The sequence below is a fragment of the Pleurodeles waltl genome, chromosome 1_1 (genome assembly GCF_031143425.1).
Source record: "Pleurodeles waltl isolate 20211129_DDA chromosome 1_1, aPleWal1.hap1.20221129, whole genome shotgun sequence".
NCBI lineage: Eukaryota > Metazoa > Chordata > Amphibia > Caudata > Salamandridae > Pleurodeles > Pleurodeles waltl.
Window position 1 is genome coordinate 145,686,981 of NC_090436.1, and position 22,430 is coordinate 145,709,410.

The 22,430-nt window shown below is 41.5% G+C and overlaps 1 protein-coding gene across 2 annotated transcripts in view; it reads right to left on the reverse strand.

Annotated features, from left to right (window-relative positions):
• The window catches only part of MYO5B (myosin VB), an 842,958-nt gene that overhangs the window by 73,125 nt on the left and 747,403 nt on the right, over positions 1–22,430 (reverse strand). The window contains exons 29-30 of one of the 2 annotated variants that reach the window (XM_069219220.1): positions 22,070–22,170; positions 2,037–2,114 (exon numbers count right to left, since the gene is read on the reverse strand). In XM_069219220.1, coding sequence (XP_069075321.1) covers positions 2,037–2,114; positions 22,070–22,170 — 179 coding nt within the window. The remainder of the gene's footprint in view (positions 1–2,036; positions 2,115–22,069; positions 22,171–22,430) is intronic. The other variant, XM_069219218.1, reaches the window with a different exon arrangement.

Below are 22,430 nucleotides of genomic sequence, written 5' to 3' on the forward strand. Positions count from 1 at the left end.
ACTTTCTTGCAATTATTGGTGCATTTGAAAAGCTGCAAAATATTTTAAAACAAGTGATTTGTCTTTATTTGTTGTATATAAAAACATAAGCAACATGTTATGTCCTAAAAATAACTTTATCAAGGGAAAAAATACTTTGATAGCAGAGTTCTCCACATTAATTGAATTGGGCTCAACTTCTTAATAGTATTTGTCAGGAATTTGACCATGGTGTTTTTAAATGATACTATTCCCAAACTTCTATTGTGATCATATAAAGATCATGTGATGCATTACAGAAACGTTCTGCTGCTGCCAGAAAACATGGCAAAACCATTTTCACTGTTTTGCTTTCTGGGAACTACAGAATGAGATCAATAGAAACGTTTTGTTACCAGCACAAAAATGGACAAAATAGATATCGGAATCATTGCTATACATACACATGTTTATAAATAATGTGCACACAGGTGTTCTAGTGTTCTAGAGATTTTAACAAAAACATCTTTCTCCACAGCCTTTTTTAAAGAAATGGAGAAAACTATGTGTGAACATTTCTTGATAATTAAGTTATAAAACGTAAACGGACTAATTTTGCATTGAATGAAGTTCCTTCTTTTACATTTGAAAAGTGGAGAACATCCGTTTTCTCACTTTTTCGCCAAGTAAAAACAGTAGGAATTTCACGAAATCTGTTGGGCTCTTGTGTGCCTTTATGCACATGTTGTTTGCTCCATATTAGTACCACAGTTGGTGCAAATGCACTTGTCATGTTTGTTGCATCAGTGCAAACAGTCTGCTACTTGACACTATTGTATCAGGTATTAGTAATGAGCGTCTTTGAAAAGAGAAACAAATCTCAAATTGCTTGCTCGATAGCCAAAAGGTGTTTTTTGTTTACCCCGAATATATGGGTTTGTCTCCACTACATACTATGTACGTGATGTGTGCGTGTTCTTGTTTTTTTTTCATTTGGAAGTTAACAAATGTTTCCATTTTTTGCTGCACTGTCCATAAAATACTTGAACTCGGCTCCTATTTTAAGGTCTACCTTTTGTCTTATGTGGACCCCCGAAGAATTATTACTGGAACCTGGGGGCCCCAACTGAGTCATTATTGGAGGCTGAGGACCCCTGTTCTAAGGAATTTCTATGATTCAAACCTCAAAAATACAAAAACAAGTATACACGAAATGAACGCTCAAATGTTGAAATATTTTGTTTAGTTCTCAATCAAATATAGAAAAAAGTTTTCAAATGTTACACTTGCCTGTATGTGTGTATGCTCTTTTATTGAAACAGATGACAGTTTAGAGACTTCCCTACTTAGCAGGGGCACACATTAAATATTTACCTTCAATAGAATATCAAGAACAGCTATAAAACAAAAACAGACAATACAAAAAAAGAACCAGGACTAGCAATATGTTTACGGGAATATTATTAGTAAAAAAACACGAGGTGGAACTCACTTACTTCAATCTCTTGCACACCACACAAATCCACAGTAGTAGAGAACAGGACCGTACATGAATGTGCGCTTAGGAATGAATCACCACAAGGTAATGAACTGCACTGTGCTGGAGGTTTCAGATGAGTGGTTCTAAAGCTTTTTTGATTCTTCATCCACATATCAAAGAGGATTCGCTTAGGAACCACAAGACATGCAGCAATATGAAACATTTTTGCAAATTCGTTTGCATTTATTTTAGTAATATTCTATTTCAATAATTTCATTTTGTAATGACATACTGTTTAGGATTAGAGTAAATATATTTTTTATTGTTTTATCCTTAACTTTCTCAAATCCACTGGCCTTTGCTTTCTCTTTCTAGTGACATGTCCCACATCTGGGTATGGCCACAATGATTGAAACCTGTTTTTAGACATTCATAATGTTTAGTGTTCACTCCTTAAAACTCACAATAGTCCCCATGAAACTTGACAAGCATGGCGAGACAGAGGGAAAGGAACAGATGGGTAGGGTACTGCTGGTGGGTGCTAGGGAAATCAAGGTATAGAAGACAGAGAAACAAATAGTCATCAAAGATGTTTAACCTGGCAACTTCCTTCAGACCCTTGTAGGCCAAGCCCAGCTCTCCATCTTCGTTCAGATATCCCCAATCCTCAGTCTTACTAGAAATAAAGAGAAGAGAAAAGGAAAACAAGGACAGGAAAGAAAGGCAAAAAGTTCATCGGCAACAAACCGGAGAATAAAGAGCAAGCAACAAGCTACAATTTTATTCTAACAGCACAGAAAGTTTGTAGATCTCAAGTAGGAACTAAAAAAAGAGTGGCTATAGATAAGAGTTGATTGAAGGAATGCAAGAGAGCAAGGATATTCTTAGAGAGCAGGTAAGCAGAAATACACCCCCACCTACTCCAAGTTGCTAATATTGAGAGTCGTCAGTGAGAACAAGGTTTCATTGTCTATGCCCCATAAATTTCAGCTACATATATGCATTCACTAATGTTGATTGTACATCATCCTTCCGGTAGCTCAGCTGTTCACTATTACAGGTTTTTTAGAAGATTTTGCGGGGTCTGAGTCAAGAAACTTGGCCCACTGGATGATCTTTCTGTTTTTTGCCAGGGGACATAAGCACCTGATTCTATGTTTAAAAGGCATGTTCCTTCCAGGAGAAGACAAAACAAGCAATCTGGTGCCACTTAGTGGTATGGCTATGTAAGTTGCACCGTTGTTTTGTTTTGAATTCCATAAATACATTTCTCTTCAGGAGTATGCTGGTAGTAATGTTTCATCCACCCTCCTCCCTAACCCCGAAGGCTGGCCATTGTGTCATTGCTCCTAAGATGGAGAATGTACAGCCGTCTACTCTGAGGAGTAAAAGCAAGAGAACAAGCTCCTGCGTCACACTAAAACTAGTTGCCCCATCTGCAACACAAAAGTGTGGTGAACAAGGAGCTCTTTGATGTGGCAATGACTGTCAGTGAAACCTTCATACACCCTTCTAGAAGTATAGATAGAACCGTGTCTGGGTCAAAACGTCTGGATTTCCTATCTGGTAATAGGACACAAGGGTTTGGTCCAGAAAGCCAGTGGGTTTTTTTTTTGTCACTACAAGCTTTGCATCCAAAACGTAAGATCTGAAGCACGAAGGCTGGCACACTGGACTGAAGTGGCACACGCGCTCATGCACACACACATACAAACATAAATACAAATATACACACATACACACATGCACACCACTTGCCACAGATTTTCCCACAAATAAGCTGCCAAGCTATTTCAAAAACGATGTGTCACAAATAGTTTGAATTTTAATTTATTTATGTAAGCTAATTTGTATTGTGATGCCCTATCTTGTTTATTGGCCCACTTCAACCACTTGATTAACACCAAACCATCCTGAGAGGTTGAGAGTTGTAGCAGAGAAAGAACTGATAAGTCCAGGTGTTGGACAGTGGCCTCATCTCTGGCTCATCCAGAGCCATAAAAAGAATCCTTCACATAGCAGTAGGCTCCAGGGCCCTCCTGCCTCTGTAACGTAAGGTAAAGCTCTATGTGTAGCCTTGATACAGACAACAATTATGGTTATACTTGTATGTACCTAAAATATGCATTAGTCCTACAGAGTTAATAACAGATCCTACAACTTTCATGAGCAGCAAAAAGAAAGGATGATTTATCTGAAATGACTGGTCTTACGAGAGAGGAGGGAAAGTGCTACTCTGCATGAAGCCCAAGTGCTTTTGGGACATACAACTTCAGTTGTTTTCTTAAGTTAGTTTTTGTTATCAAGCTAAATAAATCTAGCTCATATTTTTTTACTGCTCCAGCACTAGCAATTCCAATCTCTCATGGTTCATAGGGCGGTCTTTGTATGAAGATGAGGAAAGTGAGTACGTTTAGTGGGTGGAATAACACTGTCAGTCAAGGTTACCAAACATCTGTTTTGAAGATACAATGGGTCCTCTTTCAGGCTGTCTTTGATCTCTGTATCTCAGTCAACTCTTCGGTGCAGTTGGCCCTCTCTTTCACTCTTCTAAATTGCAGAATTTCACAGTCAATCCCATCCATACCAGAAGTAATTATGTTTGTCTTATAAGTGCAATGTATTAATTTTTTGGATAATAATTCCAGGTCTTAAATTATTCCTCTGAGAATCTCTTCTAATTTAAGGAAGTTAATCTTTATCAGGTTTCATCTTTATTTGCAATTCGGAGTAGCTGAAGTTCTAGTATATCATACAAATACCATGGAAACAGTGGTTGCCACAGACTTGATTCATGTCAGCAGTCTTGTATTTGTCAAGTCTCCTGCTTATTACCTTGTGGGTAGGATGATTACTGATCACCTCAATCTATGACATTATGGACACTTCCTCCAGTCCTAAACTTTTCTTTTACAAATAAATGTAATCAGATGTGTTACTCTAATTAGTTCAACGGATGCAAAAGAGGACTACAAGCCTTAGAATACATTACAGTGTCACACTAAAGCTTAAGAATGGAAACAGCCTGCATAATGGCAAGGAGCAAAATGGTCACACTAGTTGTGGCATTGGTAGTTTTTGCTGCACCTGTGTCTGAACTTTGTTTTGGTAGTGGTGGGGTAAAGACCCTTCACCAGATAGTGCAAAGCCAAATTCTACATGAGGCGGTATTTTGTAACTGCATCCATTCTCAGGTACGGCTGTCAAGGATGATGTTTGTGCATTCAGAAGATTGGCAGCAGAATCCACGTGGTCACCTTTACAGGGGACAGCCAGCACGTTTTAGAAGTGATTACTGCTATGATGAGCAGCACGGAATCTGTGCCACTGCACATTGGTAACACCTATCTGTCCACTCTGTAGTATGACCTCTACGCAGCAGCTCACCTCATCATAGTCTGAGAGATCGCCATTGGTTCTCAATAACCGTTCACATCACCTTCAAGAAAGTCCATGAAGTCACCCATTGTTCCTGCCATCCTTTACCAAGACAGCAGGTTGTCTGCACACGACCCTCAGGCGTAGCAGCATTGGATTACACAATTCCAGATTCCATGCCTTCTCCTACTTCCCCCAAGGAATTAAAAAGCATCCCAGTCGAAGTCCGTTGGGCAATATCCATCCTCTGCTTCAGAAAATATCTCAATACTCTGCTCTTCAAACAAAATCTCATCAACTCATGGAATCATGATCACTCTATCTCCTCCCAACTCTCCTCTACCCTAGATCCCAGGTCCCCTTGCATCTGCAGCCTCCCCTCGTTGGTGTCCTTTACCCCCAGCCCTACCCTCTTTCCCTGTGTGCCGTCTATGTGCGCAATGCTCCTTTACACGCTGTACATCCACAGGGATACATATGTGCTGCTGATTTAATGAACTTCGTCAAATGTGCAAAAAGGGGCTGGTCACTAATTTAACAAGCCGCCGAACCAAGTAAAAAACCATCCGTTTTTGAGCAGCTCCAGTAAGTAGCCCAAGGCTAGGCTGGTAATATCACAAAATGTCTTTCATTTACTTTGATGGCCCATTTTTACTCAAATGCGCTGTTTCGCATATTTTTTCAATTAGAAATGTACAGATTTAATGTACAATTTAAGGGGTTCGTAAAACTTTCATTAGCTACTCCATCCACTCCATAAATTTACTATCGCATTTTTTACGAGTCACTTGGAGCAAGAGTCTCATTAAAATACTTAGTGATCCCCTACAAGACCCCTTCATAGACACCACCATCTCCCTTAGGTCTCGGCTGCGTGAGATGCAGCACCCCTGCTGTCTAGTTTATAATGTCTGAAATGCATTTCTGTGTGTTTGTGATGGGAAACCCCGTTCTGGGTTGTTTTGGTGATATAGCAATGTTCATGTCATCTGGCCTTGTCAAAGGTTTAAGGGGCTTCTTTGCTGGTGAGGACCAGAGCATCTGAGAGATGTTTAAATTATTTTTATTTTACAGTGTGATGCACATGTATATAAGACGATGTGCCCATGATCACAGGATTTTGTATGCAATGTTTTTGTGAAGCAACTTTACACTATAAGTCTCTTTTGTGGTCAAATGGTAAAGCCAGCATTAGAACCCATGAATCTGGGGCCAAGGTCTGTAATTTAGCCACTAGAGAACATCCCCTCCAATGAGATGAGCACATTTATATGACCCTGTTTAGCAGTGTATGTATGCTCTTTGAAATTATTTTGAGGGTAATAATGCTTCAGAATATGTTATATGATGTGAGGCACAATAAATCATTAAAATACTCTTTCTAGGAATGTCAAGGTTCGTCGAAGCTGAAACACGACCCCCAAAACTACCGCTGATGGCCCCTGAAGCTCCCGTTCCTGACCATGAAGTTCACGCACTATTGGTTGTTCAAGCCAATGGAGAACAGCAGATCTCTCCAGCTCCCTTAGGCCTCACCATGGTCTCACTGGGCGAGGGGTATCTTTCCACTGCTTACTTAAGTGGACTCTTTTTTCTAAGTTCTTCAGTCGACTGCAGCGGACTGCATGTTTGCTTGCTGTCAACCTTGTTTTTCCTGTCTCTTCTCCGTGCTATCTTCATTTCCCCTCTCATCCCACTTCCTCTTCCGCATATTCTTTTTTATTTTACAATGGCCTCGCAGCTATAAAATGTTGCTGGGCACTGAAATCCTATTTTCACATTTCATGTGCCCTTATTTTTATATATTTTTAAATTTTAATTCTGACATGTTAGATGGTAACTTAAAAGTGGCCACCTGTGTCATAGCATTTATAAGTAACCGTGGTTTGTCTATGAACAAAAGGACAGTGTGGTTACTGTATATTCTGATATTAAATATTGTTATCCTATTCAAAACTTTTGTGTCTGCCATTGGCTTAAGTATGTTAAAAAAGCCATCTATGAGTATAATTCCAAGAAACCTATTAATAGAATCTGTGGATTTTCCAAAACACTGTGTTGAGGGATGTGGAGGGAACATGGAGGTGGCTTTCTGGAAAAGTAAGGAAGAAGTGATAATTTAAGTCCAGATTTGCTAAGCAATTTCATCGCCCTCGCGGCATGCAAGTTGACCCAGTGCAACGTCAATGCTTAAGTGGCATTTACAAAGTTACCTGCATCGGTGAGGTGTTTCATGAGGATTGGTGTTCCCATGAGTACACCCGTGTGGCGTGATGCAAACCCAGATTTACTACAAAGTCAGTAAGCCTGGATCTGGGTGAAAGTGGTGCGCCACGTGACTTTGCAGGAGTGTAGCTTGGTGAGAATGACTGGGGGTGTGAGCTTCAGATTTCCCAACACATCGCACTGGACATCTTGTTAAAACACATTATAAGAGAAGCAGGGTGTGATGGGGGTTAGGGAGCAGTGGACAGATAGATGAGAGTGGATGAGCTCCAGGCTCTACTTAAAACGCAATATTTTTCAAACTAATCAACATTTTGCAAGGCCTTCAAGGCAGAGAGTGGGTGTGAGTTTTTGTCAATTTGGGCATGTACAATTTCCAGGTGAAATCCGACAGACACTTCACATTTCCCCGACTGAAAGCACTGGCACCCAACTAATTACTACATAACACATTTTTAGGGGGGTGTAACAACCCCAAACACCTCCCCAACACCCCCCAGAGCTGCATCTTTGTAAATATGGCGCAGTTCACCTTTCTTCCCGTCACTTACGCCGCACCTCGCCTTGCTGCGTTGCATTGTGTGAAAGGTTGGTAAATTCGGGCCTTCCTGCACATTTGAATACCTTCCCCATGCTTTTTACACTCCACCCGCACAAATCTACTCCAACAAACAGGGTGGACTTAGTGTAAAAACTGTATGCAAAAGCTCACCAACTACCCTCATGTCATCCAGTGTAGAAAAATAAGTTTCTCCACTAGAAACAGCATTTTACTGGGGAAAGATGGAGTATGTTTAGAGGAGAAGTTGTACTCGTGGAATTTTCAATGAATATTTCTGGGTAGGTTATAAAGCCCCAATAAATTATAGGTGCAGGGTTTCAAGGAGTGAAGATGTCTGAGACTTCCAGCAAGAGACTGCAAATTCTTTATTGATAATATTTTTGCACTTCATGTTTTTGTGGACAAACTACCCTCACATAACTGTGCCTCTCTTGGATGTATTTATGGCCGTGGACCAGCACAGGACCACCCCAGGATGTTATTGCTTTTCAAAAGTAATATTAAAAATTGGGTTTTGGAATCCGAAGCGCACTTTCCACGTTTCAGTGAAGTTCTGCTCGCTCAGATCTTTATCGCCCAATGGTTAATCTACTGCACGCCAGCAATCTGTTTAATGACCCAGCACCGCAGTATTTCATTTTTGGCTGAGATGGAGCAAAACAAACCCGCAAGAGGCTGCAGAGCTGTTGCACGCGCCTCAGGCTACGAAAAGCAATTACCATGAACAGAGTTAAAATAAAAAGTATCATGCTCATTTTCTAAATATCGCAAGCAACAGAAAAATGGTCTCAGAAAAGTGTCCTGAGGTCTGAGACTTCGTAGGCGTGTTGTACGCGGAGCTAGAGCTTGCAAATAACAAAATGAAGAAAATCGATTAAATTGCACAGCCCATCCAATGCAGGAGTGTAGCTATCAGTGGTGCAGCGGCTGCAGTTGCACCGGGCCTAGGGCCGTGAGGAACTCTCTGCACCCTAATTAGGGATGTTTATAGTACCCAAGAGCGGGTGAGTGGGCCCATGTCCCATGACTGCTTTGGGGCCCTTGACAACCTTACTATAGCAGTGATCCAAAATTCACTAAATGCAATAAAAGGATGTTCAGTCTTGTAATAGGGGCAAGAAAGGAAATTAAATTGACCACCATATGCACTGTGGGGAGAGCCAGATCCCACTCAAAGGCCATCCACAAGACGCCAGTAACCAATGGCACTGACAGCAGAGTACATCTTCGCTCAGGCCATATCAGCCAGATTTATCACAATGGCCCTGAAAGGAACTTGTCCGTTGGCACCTCCTTATTGTTATGTTTAGTCATGGGTCCGCCCATGACACGCATTACTGCAGGGAGATGACGCTAATCTCCCCTGCTGTAATGTCAGCTAATGGTTTAGGCCGGTGACGTAACCGGATTGAATAAAAAAGGACCCGGGAAGGTTCCCGCGTGTCCGGAGTATTACAGACTGGTGTCCGGGTTTATATGCGCTGCAGTGTTGCCAGATTGGGCGGTTTCCCGCACAAATGGGCGATATTTTTCCCATTTGTGCGGGAAAAAAACCCAATTGCGGGACCCCGATTGTTGGGCTATTTTTAGCCCTGTGTGCGCTAAAATCGCGGCGGGGCGGCGCCGCCAGAGATACTGGTGCGAGACGCGTCACGCGTCACGCAAAAAGAATGAAGAAAGACTTGCGTGCGCAACAACACTGCTGCGCGCAGGAGGGACTGCAGCCGGCGGGGGCAGGAACTTGGAAGCAGCCAGCGTGTGTGCGGTGCGCCGCGCCCGTGCAGTGTCTCAGCAGGGGCTGTCAATTGGTAGCGCTTTCGCGCGCTACTAGATTGACGGCCCTCTGCCCCACTGAGAGCTCAAGCTCAAGCTCTCAGTGGGGCAGAGGGCCGTCAATCTAGTAGCGCACGAAAGCGCTACCAATTGACAGCCCCCCCGTGCGACACTGACTGTCTGACTCCTGTCCTGGTCTGAATGGGTTCTGTCACTAGAGCGTGCCTGTTCCAAATCTCTGTGGCGGGATGTGGGAAGCTCGGCACCGGGCAGCGGGGGAGTTGCATCCTTTCCTTTGCAGGTAAGTCATCCTTATGTATTGAATACCGACGATGACAGTCTGCTATAGCTCTCTCATGACTTGTCGGTTGCCAGTTCCCTGAATTTCTTTAGGCGTTTTCTAGGTGTAAGGGTGGGTGGGGTTGCTTTGGGTTACGCATTAGTAAAGGAGTTTTTGTTGTTAGATAATTGGATTAATGACATTTTGCGATGATCTAATGGTGGTGTAAACTTGTTTAATAAGCGCCTCTTTTAGGATTCCATGAACCTCTGGCGCTTGGGATGAAGGACGTGCCTAGCTGCTCCTATACGGAAGTAGCTATCTTTCCTTACAAACTAGGTTCTATACCTCAGTTTTCCCGGCGACTTGTACTCACTAAATGGTGACACGTTAATTTTGTTAAATGTATTTTTAAACAATCTAGGTAAAGAAGACCAATAGAACGAAAGGTGCTGTTTTTAAAGTAACTATTAAAATACGTGACAAAATAAAGGAAATTCATATTTGAAATAAATTTGATCTAACTACTGCAGTTTCTGTGTGCTTGGAATGCCTCTAGTCTAATATGGCCACCTGATGTCAGGGCAGTGCAGGGCGTGAACGGAGTCCTCCATGCCTCCGGGGTTGGGCTGGAACCAGCTCGAATTTTGGCGGGTTGTGGGGTCAGGGACTGGCTCAGTGTGTACCGCACTCGGAGTTCCCACAAGTGTGGCATTTGCTGACTGACGGTAGCTCACGCCTCAGAGTCCCATATAGAGCCAGCACGGGTCCCCGTTATCGAGCACAAGAGGGACCCCGGATAAGGCACTGTGTTCCTTTTTATAGGAAGCTTCTGTTATTCTGGAAAAGTCTACACGTGTTGTAGATTAAAGGTAAGCACTCAATCGCGCTGCCTTGTGTATGGGTCTATTCCCGAAAGAGATGTGTTCTACGAAAACATTTAGAATATATTTTTACTTGAGATTGCTCAGGTAAGCTTCATAACTTTGCTCAGATGGCAAATACAGGGAGTGCAGAATTATTAGGCAAATGAGTATTTTGACCACATCATCCTCTTTATGCATGTTGTCTTACTCCAAGCTGTATAGGCTCGAAAGCCTACTACCAATTAAGCATATTAGGTGATGTGCATCTCTGTAATGAGAAGGGGTGTGGTCTAATGACATCAACACCCTATATCAGGTGTGCATAATTATTAGGCAACTTCCTTTCCTTTGGCAAAATGGGTCAAAAGAAGGACTTGACAGGCTCAGAAAAGTAAAAAATAGTGAGATATCTTGCAGAGGGATGCAGCACTCTTAAAATTGCAAAGCTTCTGAAGCGTGATCATCGAACAATCAAGCGTTTCATTCAAAATAGTCAACAGGGTCGCAAGAAGCGTGTGGAAAAACCAAGGTGCAAAATAACTGCCCATGAACTGAGAAAAGTCAAGCGTGCAGCTGCCACGATGCCACTTGCCACCAGTTTGGCCATATTTCAGAGCTGCAACATCACTGGAGTGCCCAAAAGCACAAGGTGTGCAATACTCAGAGACATGGCCAAGGTAAGAAAGGCTGAAAGACGACCACCACTGAACAAGACACACAAGCTGAAACGTCAAGACTGGGCCAAGAAATATCTTAAGACTGATTTTTCTAAGGTTTTATGGACTGATGAAATGAGAGTGAGTCTTGATGGGCCAGATGGATGGGCCCGTGGCTGGATTGGCAAAGGGCAGAGAGCTCCAGTCCGACTCAGACGCCAGCAAGGTGGAGGTGGAGTACTGGTTTGGGCTGGTATCATCAAAGATGAGCTTGTGGGGCCTTTTCGGGTTGAGGATGGAGTCAAGCTCAACTCCCAGTCCTACTGCCAGTTCCTGGAAGACACCTTCTTCAAGCAGTGGTACAGGAAGAAGTCTGCATCCTTCAAGAAAAACATGATTTTCATGCAGGACAATGCTCCATCACACGCGTCCAAGTACTCCACAGCGTGGCTGGCAAGAAAGGGTATAAAAGAAGGAAATCTAATGACATGGCCTCCTTGTTCACCTGATCTGAACCCCATTGAGAACCTGTGGTCCATCATCAAATGTGAGATTTACAAGGAGGGAAAACAGTACACCTCTCTGAACAGTGTCTGGGAGGCTGTGGTTGCTGCTGCACGCAATGTTGATGGTGAACAGATCAAAACACTGACAGAATCCATGGATGGCAGGCTTTTGAGTGTCCTTGCAAAGAAAGGTGGCTATATTGGTCACTGATTTGTTTTTGTTTTGTTTTTGAATGTCAGAAATGTATATTTGTGAATGTTGAGATGTTATATTGGTTTCACTGGTAATAATAAATAATTGAAATGGGTATATATTTTTTTTTGTTAAGTTGCCTAATAATTATGCACAGTAATAGTCACCTGCACACACAGATATCCCCCTAACATAGCTAAAACTAAAAACAAACTAAAAACTACTTCCAAAAATATTCAGCTTTGATATTAATGAGTTTTTTGGGTTCATTGAGAACATGGTTGTTGTTCAATAATAAAATTAATCCTCAAAAATACAACTTGCCTAATAATTCTGCACTCCCTGTAGTGCCTCAACACCTTGTTATGTTTATTTAGGTTAGAGCATGTATAGCAAAAGTTTTTTTAGAAATACCGTTTGTCATATGTCCTCTCCGGTGTGATAGAAATATGTCAACTAAAAATGTGAGTGTTATTTATACTTTTTGCTAAAACATTTCCCCAACTGATGGGATTAGATTCATCTTTGAGACGGGACCTGCGAATGTAACAGTGTTTAGTAGAGCGGTTGGGGTCTGGTATTGAAGTTTGCCTCTTGAGCACCTGCACTAATGATGCTTAAAACAAGCACTTCACCGCAACTGCATACTCGTCGACTGGTCCCCATATCAATAAGGCGATTTACAGTCAGTCCTGATTTTTCACCTAAGGACGCTGAACATTCTGACGTTTTGATGTTAATTCACATAATGAAATGAAAACAGAACTACATGTTCCTGCATGCTTTGTTTGTTGGACAAACAAGCATTAGCAGCACCATTAAGTCTAGCTTTAGCTGCCAGCCCTTAGATATTAGTTTTGTTTTGTCATGGGTTTTGCAAAACTTTGGGGAAACTGCAGGGTCCTCGTCAATCTAAAAAAATATTTTGCTAAAAGCAAACAAATTTTTGATCTCGTAAATCACATATTGCCATAGTAATGCCTGCGACTGAGGAGAACTACATTGTATATGGATGTGCTCCTTGTGGATGGTAGAATGCCCTCACTAACATTAACGTTAGCCAGTTCCTGAAGTGGTCTGAACCGTTGCCCCATGCTGTATGCTGCAAAAGACAGAAGAAAAATGCAAATGACTCAATAACAGTTCCGTTAGTTCAAGGGGTTGGCTGAACACCCTTATAAGTAAGTCAGAAGGTCTTGGCTAACTCCGGACATAATAAGGATATTTTGAAAGTTACCTACTTGACTTTAGACTGGTTGACAGGAACACATGGGCATTTGATGTGCACCAGCAGGCTTGTCAGTGTAATTACAGTGCAGAGATTTGGGGTAGTCTCTTCCCAGATGTAACTAGTAATGCAAGTTTAACCTAATGACTTACATTTGCACAATACACAATTCTCCATTGCAGCAGTGAAGATTTAATTCTGGCTTTTTGGTTACACACAGACCTTTCAGTGCATTAACTAATAAAGGTTTCATAATATACAGTGATTAACTTGACTTTTTTTATTTTAAGGCATGAGTTATGTATGTGGCTGCCTGAAACAGAATATATATATATATATATTTTGCCACACGTTTAACCCTGCCCCATTGCCTGCAGCATCACTGTTCCCATACTTTTTTTAATGCACTTTGAGCTGTGTGCTCAGCTGATTTATTCATTTATTTCACTCCAGTTGCAGGCAGTGCAAGCACAAATGCGGTCTCATTGGCTGAGCTAAGCGAAATGAGGGTACATGGTCAGTGCACAGCCTCACTGCATGGTTCTGTTCATGATCTTAGTGCCTAAATTATTGACTTCACTTGTAGTCATGCTCTGCTCAGCGTAGCCATTGCTTGCATTTGACACAAAACACTAGCCTTTACCAATAATTTAAGTTCAAGTTCACAGAGTGTGGGTCACTGTGTTCTGGCCTCTGGTAGCAATTTGCAGAAGGGTGTTTATCGCCTCACACAAACAGCCTTTTTCACCTCACACAAGGATGTATGTTTCTGCAGGGCCCTGTTGACCTCCACTGTCCAGGGTAGAGGTAGCCCGCTAGGGGTAGTGCCTGAGTACGTCTGAAGGAGGCAGGAAATGAGTGAAATGTTGGTCTTCTGCCCATTTAATGTAAAGTCCAGAAAGTAGAACAGTAGTAGAACAGACTGCAGATACACACTGGGAATGCTAGATGGCATTTGAATTATGCTTTAAAATGTTTCCTCCAGCCTACGATTGCATTAGTTCAGTGTTAAAAGTTTGGGCTACTTTTTGGGCTGGGACCGGTTCATTTGGGCTTACTTTGGGCTGGTCGTTCAACAGCTTTGGGCTATAGAAGGCTTTTAAAATCTGGCAACACTGATGCGCTGCTGCGCCGCATACATTCGCTGCGTTGCTGAACACCCTAGCGCACAACGCAACACTTATGACTGATGTCAACAATATGGCCCAAGAACTGAGTCCCAGGATTTCATAGTTCATAAGTGTGTAAAACGCCAAACTAAAGCCATAACGAACGGGATTGAAGTGTTGTTGAGTTACTGATGGGCCAAGAACAAAAAAACATGATTTCATAGTTGATAAGTTTGTAAAATGCTTAGTCTCAAACCAAAGCCATTGAAAATGTGATAAAAGTGTTGTGGAGTTACTGCACCAGGCATTCCCTGGAGTGGGAATCAGCAAAATGCCCGGGAGTTGGGGTTCACGTGGTCACTGATGCAGAAATATAGTTTTTTGCATGGTATCACTCCTTGTACAAAGGACTACAGATAATCAATTTGAGATTTAAATTAATAGTACCGGGTGCTGTATTACCTCCCTTTGGCACTGGTCCACTCGTAGTTAGGGCCTGAGTATTTAAAAACAATCAACAAATTCAATGTGTATCCAGTGGACCTCCTTGCATTGGTACAATGATCCCATAAGGCATTGAAATGTGTCTAAATGCTTGATGACTGCTATGCTCCCAGGCACCTACCCATGACCGCAGGTTGTTGCAGTCTACCCAACCACCATTTCCACTACTTTCTGCTATTGGGTGTCCTGATGGCCGCTTTTGTTGTGTAAAATATATATACCAAGCTATGTAGATGAGTTCTGGTAGCATGTGAAAACACAGATAACAAAAAGCTACTTTTGACATGTCATAGACCAGTGGTTCCCAACCTGTGGTCCGGGGACCCCTGGGGGTCCGCAAAGCCTTCTCAGGGGGACCGCGAATGCTTAGAAAATTAAAAAATATTAACAAATAATGACAAATTAGGTCTCATGCTTCCAGTAATGACTCAGTGGGGGTCCCCGTATTCCAATGATGATTCAGTGGGGGTCCCTGAGTTCCATTCATGATAAAGTGGGGGTCCACAGAAGTCAAAAGGTTGGGAACCACTGTCATAGACTACCGATCTCCCCTTCTAAAATTATGTTAGGACAGGAACTGAATAGCAGAGTATTACAGTCCCAAAACACCTGGTCTGCCAGCCAGATTTAGTATTTAAACAGAGGCCGAAATGTTTGATGGCAACTATTTATGTGAGATCGAGGTTTTGATTTTGGACACTATAATTTTGTTCAAGATATTTCTGCAGTGTAGGTTTCCGTACAGTGCTAGAGTGCTCACTTGATTTTTTCTATTGCCAAAAAAAATACATCTGACCTCAAAACAAAGCCAATAAATGTCTAATTGATAACTGCAGGGGCCTTGATTGTTAATTCTAATACCTTTAAATACTCCCAGTCTGTGCCTCAAGAGGTCCATGCTTCCAGGCCCCAGAGAAACCCAGACATGTATCTCTGCACAATGCAGACCATGCAGAATACTGCAGGTTATATCTGATGTTTAACAGGAAACTTTAGTACCAGACGGCAGTGCTTAATTTGTAAATAAAAACGTGCCGGTGCCCAAAGCCCTCCTCTTAAACACGCGGCTGCTGAAATTAAATGATTAAATGTGCGAACACGGAATACTGAGGCAGCGTAATCCTGAAGCCATCTTGGGCCTCTTTAATTCATTTAAAGCCACTCCCTACCCCTTCAGCTCACTCTTCCAGCTTTCTGCTTTCTCCCATTGTGACGCTTTTTCGTTTTTCTCTTTCTCCGTCTTTCCCATATGTGTCTTTTCCTCGCAATAAATGCTTGAGGCAGAAAAAAATGCGCAGGCCCTCAAAAACAAGTGCTGGGGCTCTGCACCGGAATCAGCAAGCACAAATTAAGCACTGCCTGAGGGTCTTACTGTCACCGAAGTACAGCAAATATTTAGCAGAACAAAGAAGTGAGAACAGGGAGACTTTGGACAAGCAATGGCAGTGTGTGGTCTCCAGGAAAGAAATGGGAAACCAGGTGTAACAAGCTCATTCTGATCACCCCTTCTTCACAATTTCTTCAAAACGATTTGCATTGAGTGGGATGAAAGATCCTAACCTACCCAACAACTGAGTTTCATGTCATACATTTTTACTGGAGTTTTATTTTTAATTATGATCTTATTTTCTGTCATTTTCTTTACTTTTTTGGGGGAGAGTGCTACTCCTGATCCTCACTCTTTTTCGATTCCTCCCCAAAGTATTTGCATTTCTCTCTGCAATAGCCATACCCAAATGTATTTGTTTTACTTCTCCACTTGTCAACCTACCTCCCTATTTACTCCTTATGATGTCAGTTGCACCTTAGTTTTTTAAACAAATGTTGCGCCCTTTTGCCTCCTTTTAATTCCCTCTTCCCTTTACATTTGTTTGTATCTTTTTCTTCACTTATTTTCACCTCTGCAGAATTCCATTTGCCTTATTCCTCTGATATTCTCCTACAACCATAATCTCTCTTTGTTATTTCCTTAACCTTTATCCCAACTTTTACATTTTTTATACATTTTTCGTTTTCCATGTGCTTTTTATTCATCGGTTTCCCCAGTGCTCAGATGTTGTTTTCATCAGCACTGAATTTGTTCTTTTTGATATTCTAAACATGTTTTCGAGTTCCCATGCTGAATTAAAAAACTATGGATGTTTCCAAAACAGTCCCCATCAGAAATATTCATATCCTTTTAAGTGAACAGTTCTTTCACTGGATAATCTCTTTTTTTAGTGCAAAGTCGTAACATCTATCATAACAAGTGGGTTTATCTATTTTCCATCCTCTGAGAACCTTGGCTGTTAAGTTAAATCATTTCCTTTCATTGGATCTTGTGAAGCAAACTGCAATATTTGTATATGTATAGACTCAATTAATCCGTCACCTCCCATGTTGGTCCCTTTTTCTCATCCCATTCCCCCCTTCTACTACTGTTCTCCCTCTCTCCCTCCTTGTATATACAGTGTGCCAATGCCTTACATGGCCTGGCTTTGTCAACAAGTCTTATTAGCTTTATGTATACTGTCTGCACCTTTATCCACCAGTGTAGGAAATCATAATCAAAGTTAAACCCATCCTGTTATAAGGATAACACATGAACTATAGAGACCTTTAAACTACTCTCTCACCTGGGCTTGTTTGTGTTATCATTTAAGATACTTTTCTTTTTTTAATATAAATGATCAGCTTTTTCAAAGCCACTTCATGGTGCTGCCATCTTCCTCATGTATGCTTGCTGTATAGATAAAATCCATTCTTTGTACAGGAGTTTAATAAATGTTTTCACATATATGTATGTATGTTTTCACATGCCTGCTGTACAAAGTTGTACAAAGCTGTATAAAAGCTACACACAGCATAAAAATAAAAAAACAAACTGTCAAAGATTACTGTTTCCCAAGCAAGTCAGGAGCCTTTATCATAGGAGTTGTGCCCTGCCTGCTGTGTTTGCATGGGAGTATAGATGCCTCATAAAGCTATCATGCTGTGTTGGTTCTAACTCTTTCTCTCATCGTAATAAACATGCATATGTAAACCACACATTAGAGCAGAGGCTCTTCAAGCTGGGGGTCCTCAAATGATGACGGGGGAGGGGCGGGGCACCAGGCCCAGGCTCTGGCCAAGAGAAGCATTATGCTGATAAAGGTTCTTTGTTTCAACCTGAAAAAAATGATCAGCACCAAACCGCTCTGTAAAGGGTCATCACTAAAATGTTTTGTCATTTATATCCAAGCTGGGAGCATGCGTCAATTGGGAAGGGACTTCAAATACTCTTTAAAACCTCCACCCCAAATAATCACACTGTGGATACATTTACACGTTAGTAAAGTCTGCTTGACCAGAATAGCATTAAAAAGTTTGAAGACCACTGCATTAGAGGAATACATGTGATGGTCTCACTTTCAGAGCAATCAATATTGATTATGTTATATTAAACACTTAACAAGTTGTAGCTCTCTCCACCACTATGTGCCTTTCAGCAACTCGATAGTGAGACTGGAAGATACTTGCAAAGTTGATAAATTTAGTCTAATACAAACCAGGAGGAAGTTGTGCAAACATTACAGTGGGTCTTTTGAAATGTTTGCCTAAGTCATGAAGGGACATGCCTAGCCTGTTGCTGCAAATTTCGCCATGTGAACAAAGTTAACTTCACACAACTTTTCATGCATCTCATTTGTCTCAGGGTATGGCAACCTCAAAACTGATTTGACCAAATGTCATACACTGATAAAGGGCCCATGATGAAGATTAATTTGCTGAAAATGACCTGAGCAGTAGATGGGCTCCTTCTATTTATGATTCTCTGGGTCATCATCCTCACTGAAGGCTAGTAGATCTGGAATCTCATTCCTAAAGTTCCTGCTAATTCTGGTGCTGTCTAAAAGAGCTTTTGTGATGTTTGACTTGGATAAAGTAGTACTCAAGATATAGGGGGCCCCTGCAATGAGGACTGCCTTCGGGGTTCGTGGTTATGACCAAGCTCCACCATAGCACATGGCTTGTTTGTGCAAATGTCCCTTGTTTTTGGGCCAATCTAGGCACAAGCTTTAAAGAGATAAACCAAGAGCCTCAAGGAGCTACTCTGCACCTTTCTATGAGAACTGGCGCTTCATGCTTTTAGGCACTCGAGGCTTTAAAAGCAGGCTAGCAAATCTTTAAAAGCAGAAAGGTAGAGTAGGTCACTAAACACAGAGATAAAATACACATCTGGCTGTAACTGCCATACATGCAAGTTCAATTTAAGGAAGCCACTCGTGCAAGTAGGAACAACTGGTCAGCTTCGTGTCCAGATCTTCTCTAAATAATTGTGTGGATCTTCTCTAAAAACCATTAGAATGGCTAAGCTGAGTATTTTTTTTAATAGGAAAACGCCCTAGTTGTATTTATAAGGAAATAAGGCACCAATTATAGACTTGCTAAAGGTGACCACATTTTTTTAATGACATGTTGTGAATCCCTAGGAGAATTTCAAGACATCATTGTCAACAGATTAAGCTTCAAACATCTTGATCTACCCACCTGGCAACTGTAGACATCTGTTTAAATAACCCACATATCCCTTTTAGGGTTCTTCATGTAAATAGTTGTTTTGCATAACTATTGTGGTTAGTTTACAACCTGTTCCCCCAGATGATGTTTTTTAGAGGCCTAAAGTATACTTTAAAAATCATAGAAAACTATAAGGAGCCCTAAGGGGCACCGTACAGGCCACTTTTATCATAGGGTAGACCACAAAGACATATCCAGCTTGTAGGACTGAGTGTGATACTTCTTATTTGGAAGATACTCTTAATACACCAACACAACAGTGAGACAAGTTACCTTTGCCAATGTTCCCTACACTGTCCTGGGATTTTCAGTCACATGATAAGTGTGGAACCAAAACTAGCTAGTGGGGATTAAACCAGATGACTAAGGGCAGGGTATTTGTATGATGACAATAACTTTCTCCAAAACTTTCTCCTCAAAAGAGAGGTTGATTTTCAAACAGTTATTTTGCAACTGGTCAACAACCAATCTAGATCGACTTGGACATGAAGTTTCTAAAAACATCAGGCCCTAAATAGTGAGGCATTCATTAATTTTATATCAACCTTCATGAAATAATGAAAACGTTGCTAAGGAGCCACAGGATGAATTATTCTGATAGCAGATTTTAGAATTCTACTGACAAGTAAATCATTATCAACTTAGAAGACGGGAAGTTGTTGAGCTCTAATTCCTCTTAGGTTTCCACACCTTACTTTTGAAATTTGAACTCACTCTGATCAGCTGCCCAGGAGGAGGCTCAGCACCCCCCTAGAACAACTGAGGTGTCTGCCCTACAAAGGGTTGCTACCGGCACTGATACACTGTTTTGTGTTCTGTTCAGCACACCTGTAAGCCAAAAGGCCTGCACTATTTTTAAAATTTTATTTCCCCAACCTTATCTTTCCTTGTACTTGTTGAGGGGTCGTGGCCCTCCAGTCCTGCTTCTTTGTGTTAATTTAGATGCTCGATTGAGTGCTTTGTTGCTTTAGTTTGAATGGTTATTGTTGCTCAAACCAGTTTTCAAATTAGTCCACAGAATTTGTTTTCTCTTTCCTTGTTACTTAGATTTTAACTTACTTCATTCAGCTGCCTGTGATGTGGGCCCTTCTCTCCTGAGAACAGCTGATGTATTAGTCCTACAAAGGGCTGCTCATGGCCCTCAAAGGTTTGACTAAGACAAGCTCAGGTTTGCCCCTCTGTGACGGGTTGCGCCCAGCGCCAGCCATCATGTTAGTCCTGCTTTGATCCTTCAGTAAGTAGGCTTCCTTATCATGGGAGCCACCGCTTCCCTTAAATTAACTTCAGTGTGAGACTTTAGACTCTTACTGTCCCAACAATAATTCTTCATCCCTTACAGGATCAAGGTTCACCATGATTGGACACCTTCTGATGCTTCCAGATTAATTTTGATATCCAGCTATGTTACACTTAATGCTAGGTCCTTGGGCAAACACAAAATTTAACCTTGAGATTGTATTCCAGATAATAACCTGGATTTTCCCTTTTTATTACAGAATTATTAATGCATGATGCGTTCAATCCAGATGCTGTGACCACCTCCCCATCTGGGTAAATGGCTATACACTGCCAATGTCCCTGTGGCAAGACAGCCGTTTAGCTATCCTGTTCAAGAAACACTTTTGAGTCTCATGGTAGTAAGTAATTTGTCTTCTATCAAACTGCTTGGCTTTACAATTAACTAATCTTTGTCCTGCACACTCACTCGGATCCATGTCTACTGCCCCCTCACAGTAGCTGCTATCTCTTTTCTGTATAACCTTCTTGACTTTCACACACCATTTAAAGGCAGTGCATCTAATTTTGTCATTATTGTCAAATTTAATATTTGGGAAGTTGGCTGTGATCAACCTGAATCTTCTGAATTCAGTGAGGATGTAGTCACATTAGGATGTACACAGTTAGTTTCCCTACCCATTCACAAGACTGGTCACACTTCTGATTTAATATTTGCCTCCTGGTCTGACATTAATTGTTCTAATCCTGTGCCATCAATATGATGACCACTCTGCATTTCTCTTGGCTTTGGATGTTGAAACTCAGTCTCTGTACTTTGTGTTTTTATCACCCAAAACGTTCTCAGACTGTGCTCAGCTCCCATTCTTTTTCCTCCACCTTGGGCTCTGCCCCGACTGTGTCTCATGACCTCTTTCGACATTCCTTGTAACTTGTTATACCCAGGTATCAAATCACCACACCTATTGAATGCAAAATACAGGTGCCCACCTTTTCTTACATGTACCAAGCCATTCTCACATATATTTCCATCTAGACAACCTGCACTGGCTCCCTCTGTCCAAAAGTATCATCTTTAAGAGCATGCGTCTTATTCACCTTTGGTATGGACCACCTTCTTTACACTTTGTCTTCACGCCATACATTGCCAAGCATTGAAATAGCCTCCCTGCGGAAATCTGTTTCATTGACAAACATCTGACCATCTGCAGGGCGCTCAAATTCTAGCCTTTGCCTCAAAGTTTCCTCTGCTAATATGTGGGTAGCCCGCTGGATTGTACCAGTACTCTCACTACCACTAAACAGGTTTGGGTGACAGTCATGCTTTACAACTCTATTTAACAAAACATAACATAACCAGCTGGAACCCCTCAAGATCACGAGTGATTAAGACTGGTCTATATTCCTCTGCTGCACGCTGCATCTGTACAATTCAATGATTTGGTTGTATTTTCTATCACTGCATACTCAAATTAAATGCCAGACTTTGATAAACAGTAGACCACAATATTCACTTCTCTTGGTGCCTATGCAGAAGAAGGTGCAAGTTTCATGAAAAATCAATAGGAGGCTTACCTGTTAGTCTCGCAGACACCATGGTAGGCCTCAATTGCATCTTCTGGGTCAACATGTTTGTCGCTGTTTGGCCAGCTTGCATTTGAGTTAATGCCCGATTCCTAGGTACGGAAATGCAGAAGATTAATGCATAAAATTGTTTTTACACAGTAGCTTTCTTCATAACAGCTGATATAGAGAGTGTGGAGATTTTCACAAGACACAGTAACATTTACACACTGAAATTGTATTCAAGAAAATTATTGAAATGTATATTGCTGAGTTCATATTCTGATCAATTATGTGAGGATGAAGTGTGTATTTTCTGGCAAGATTTCTGTATCTTTTTGAGAATGCCACAGTTACAGTCTACCCTTCACCA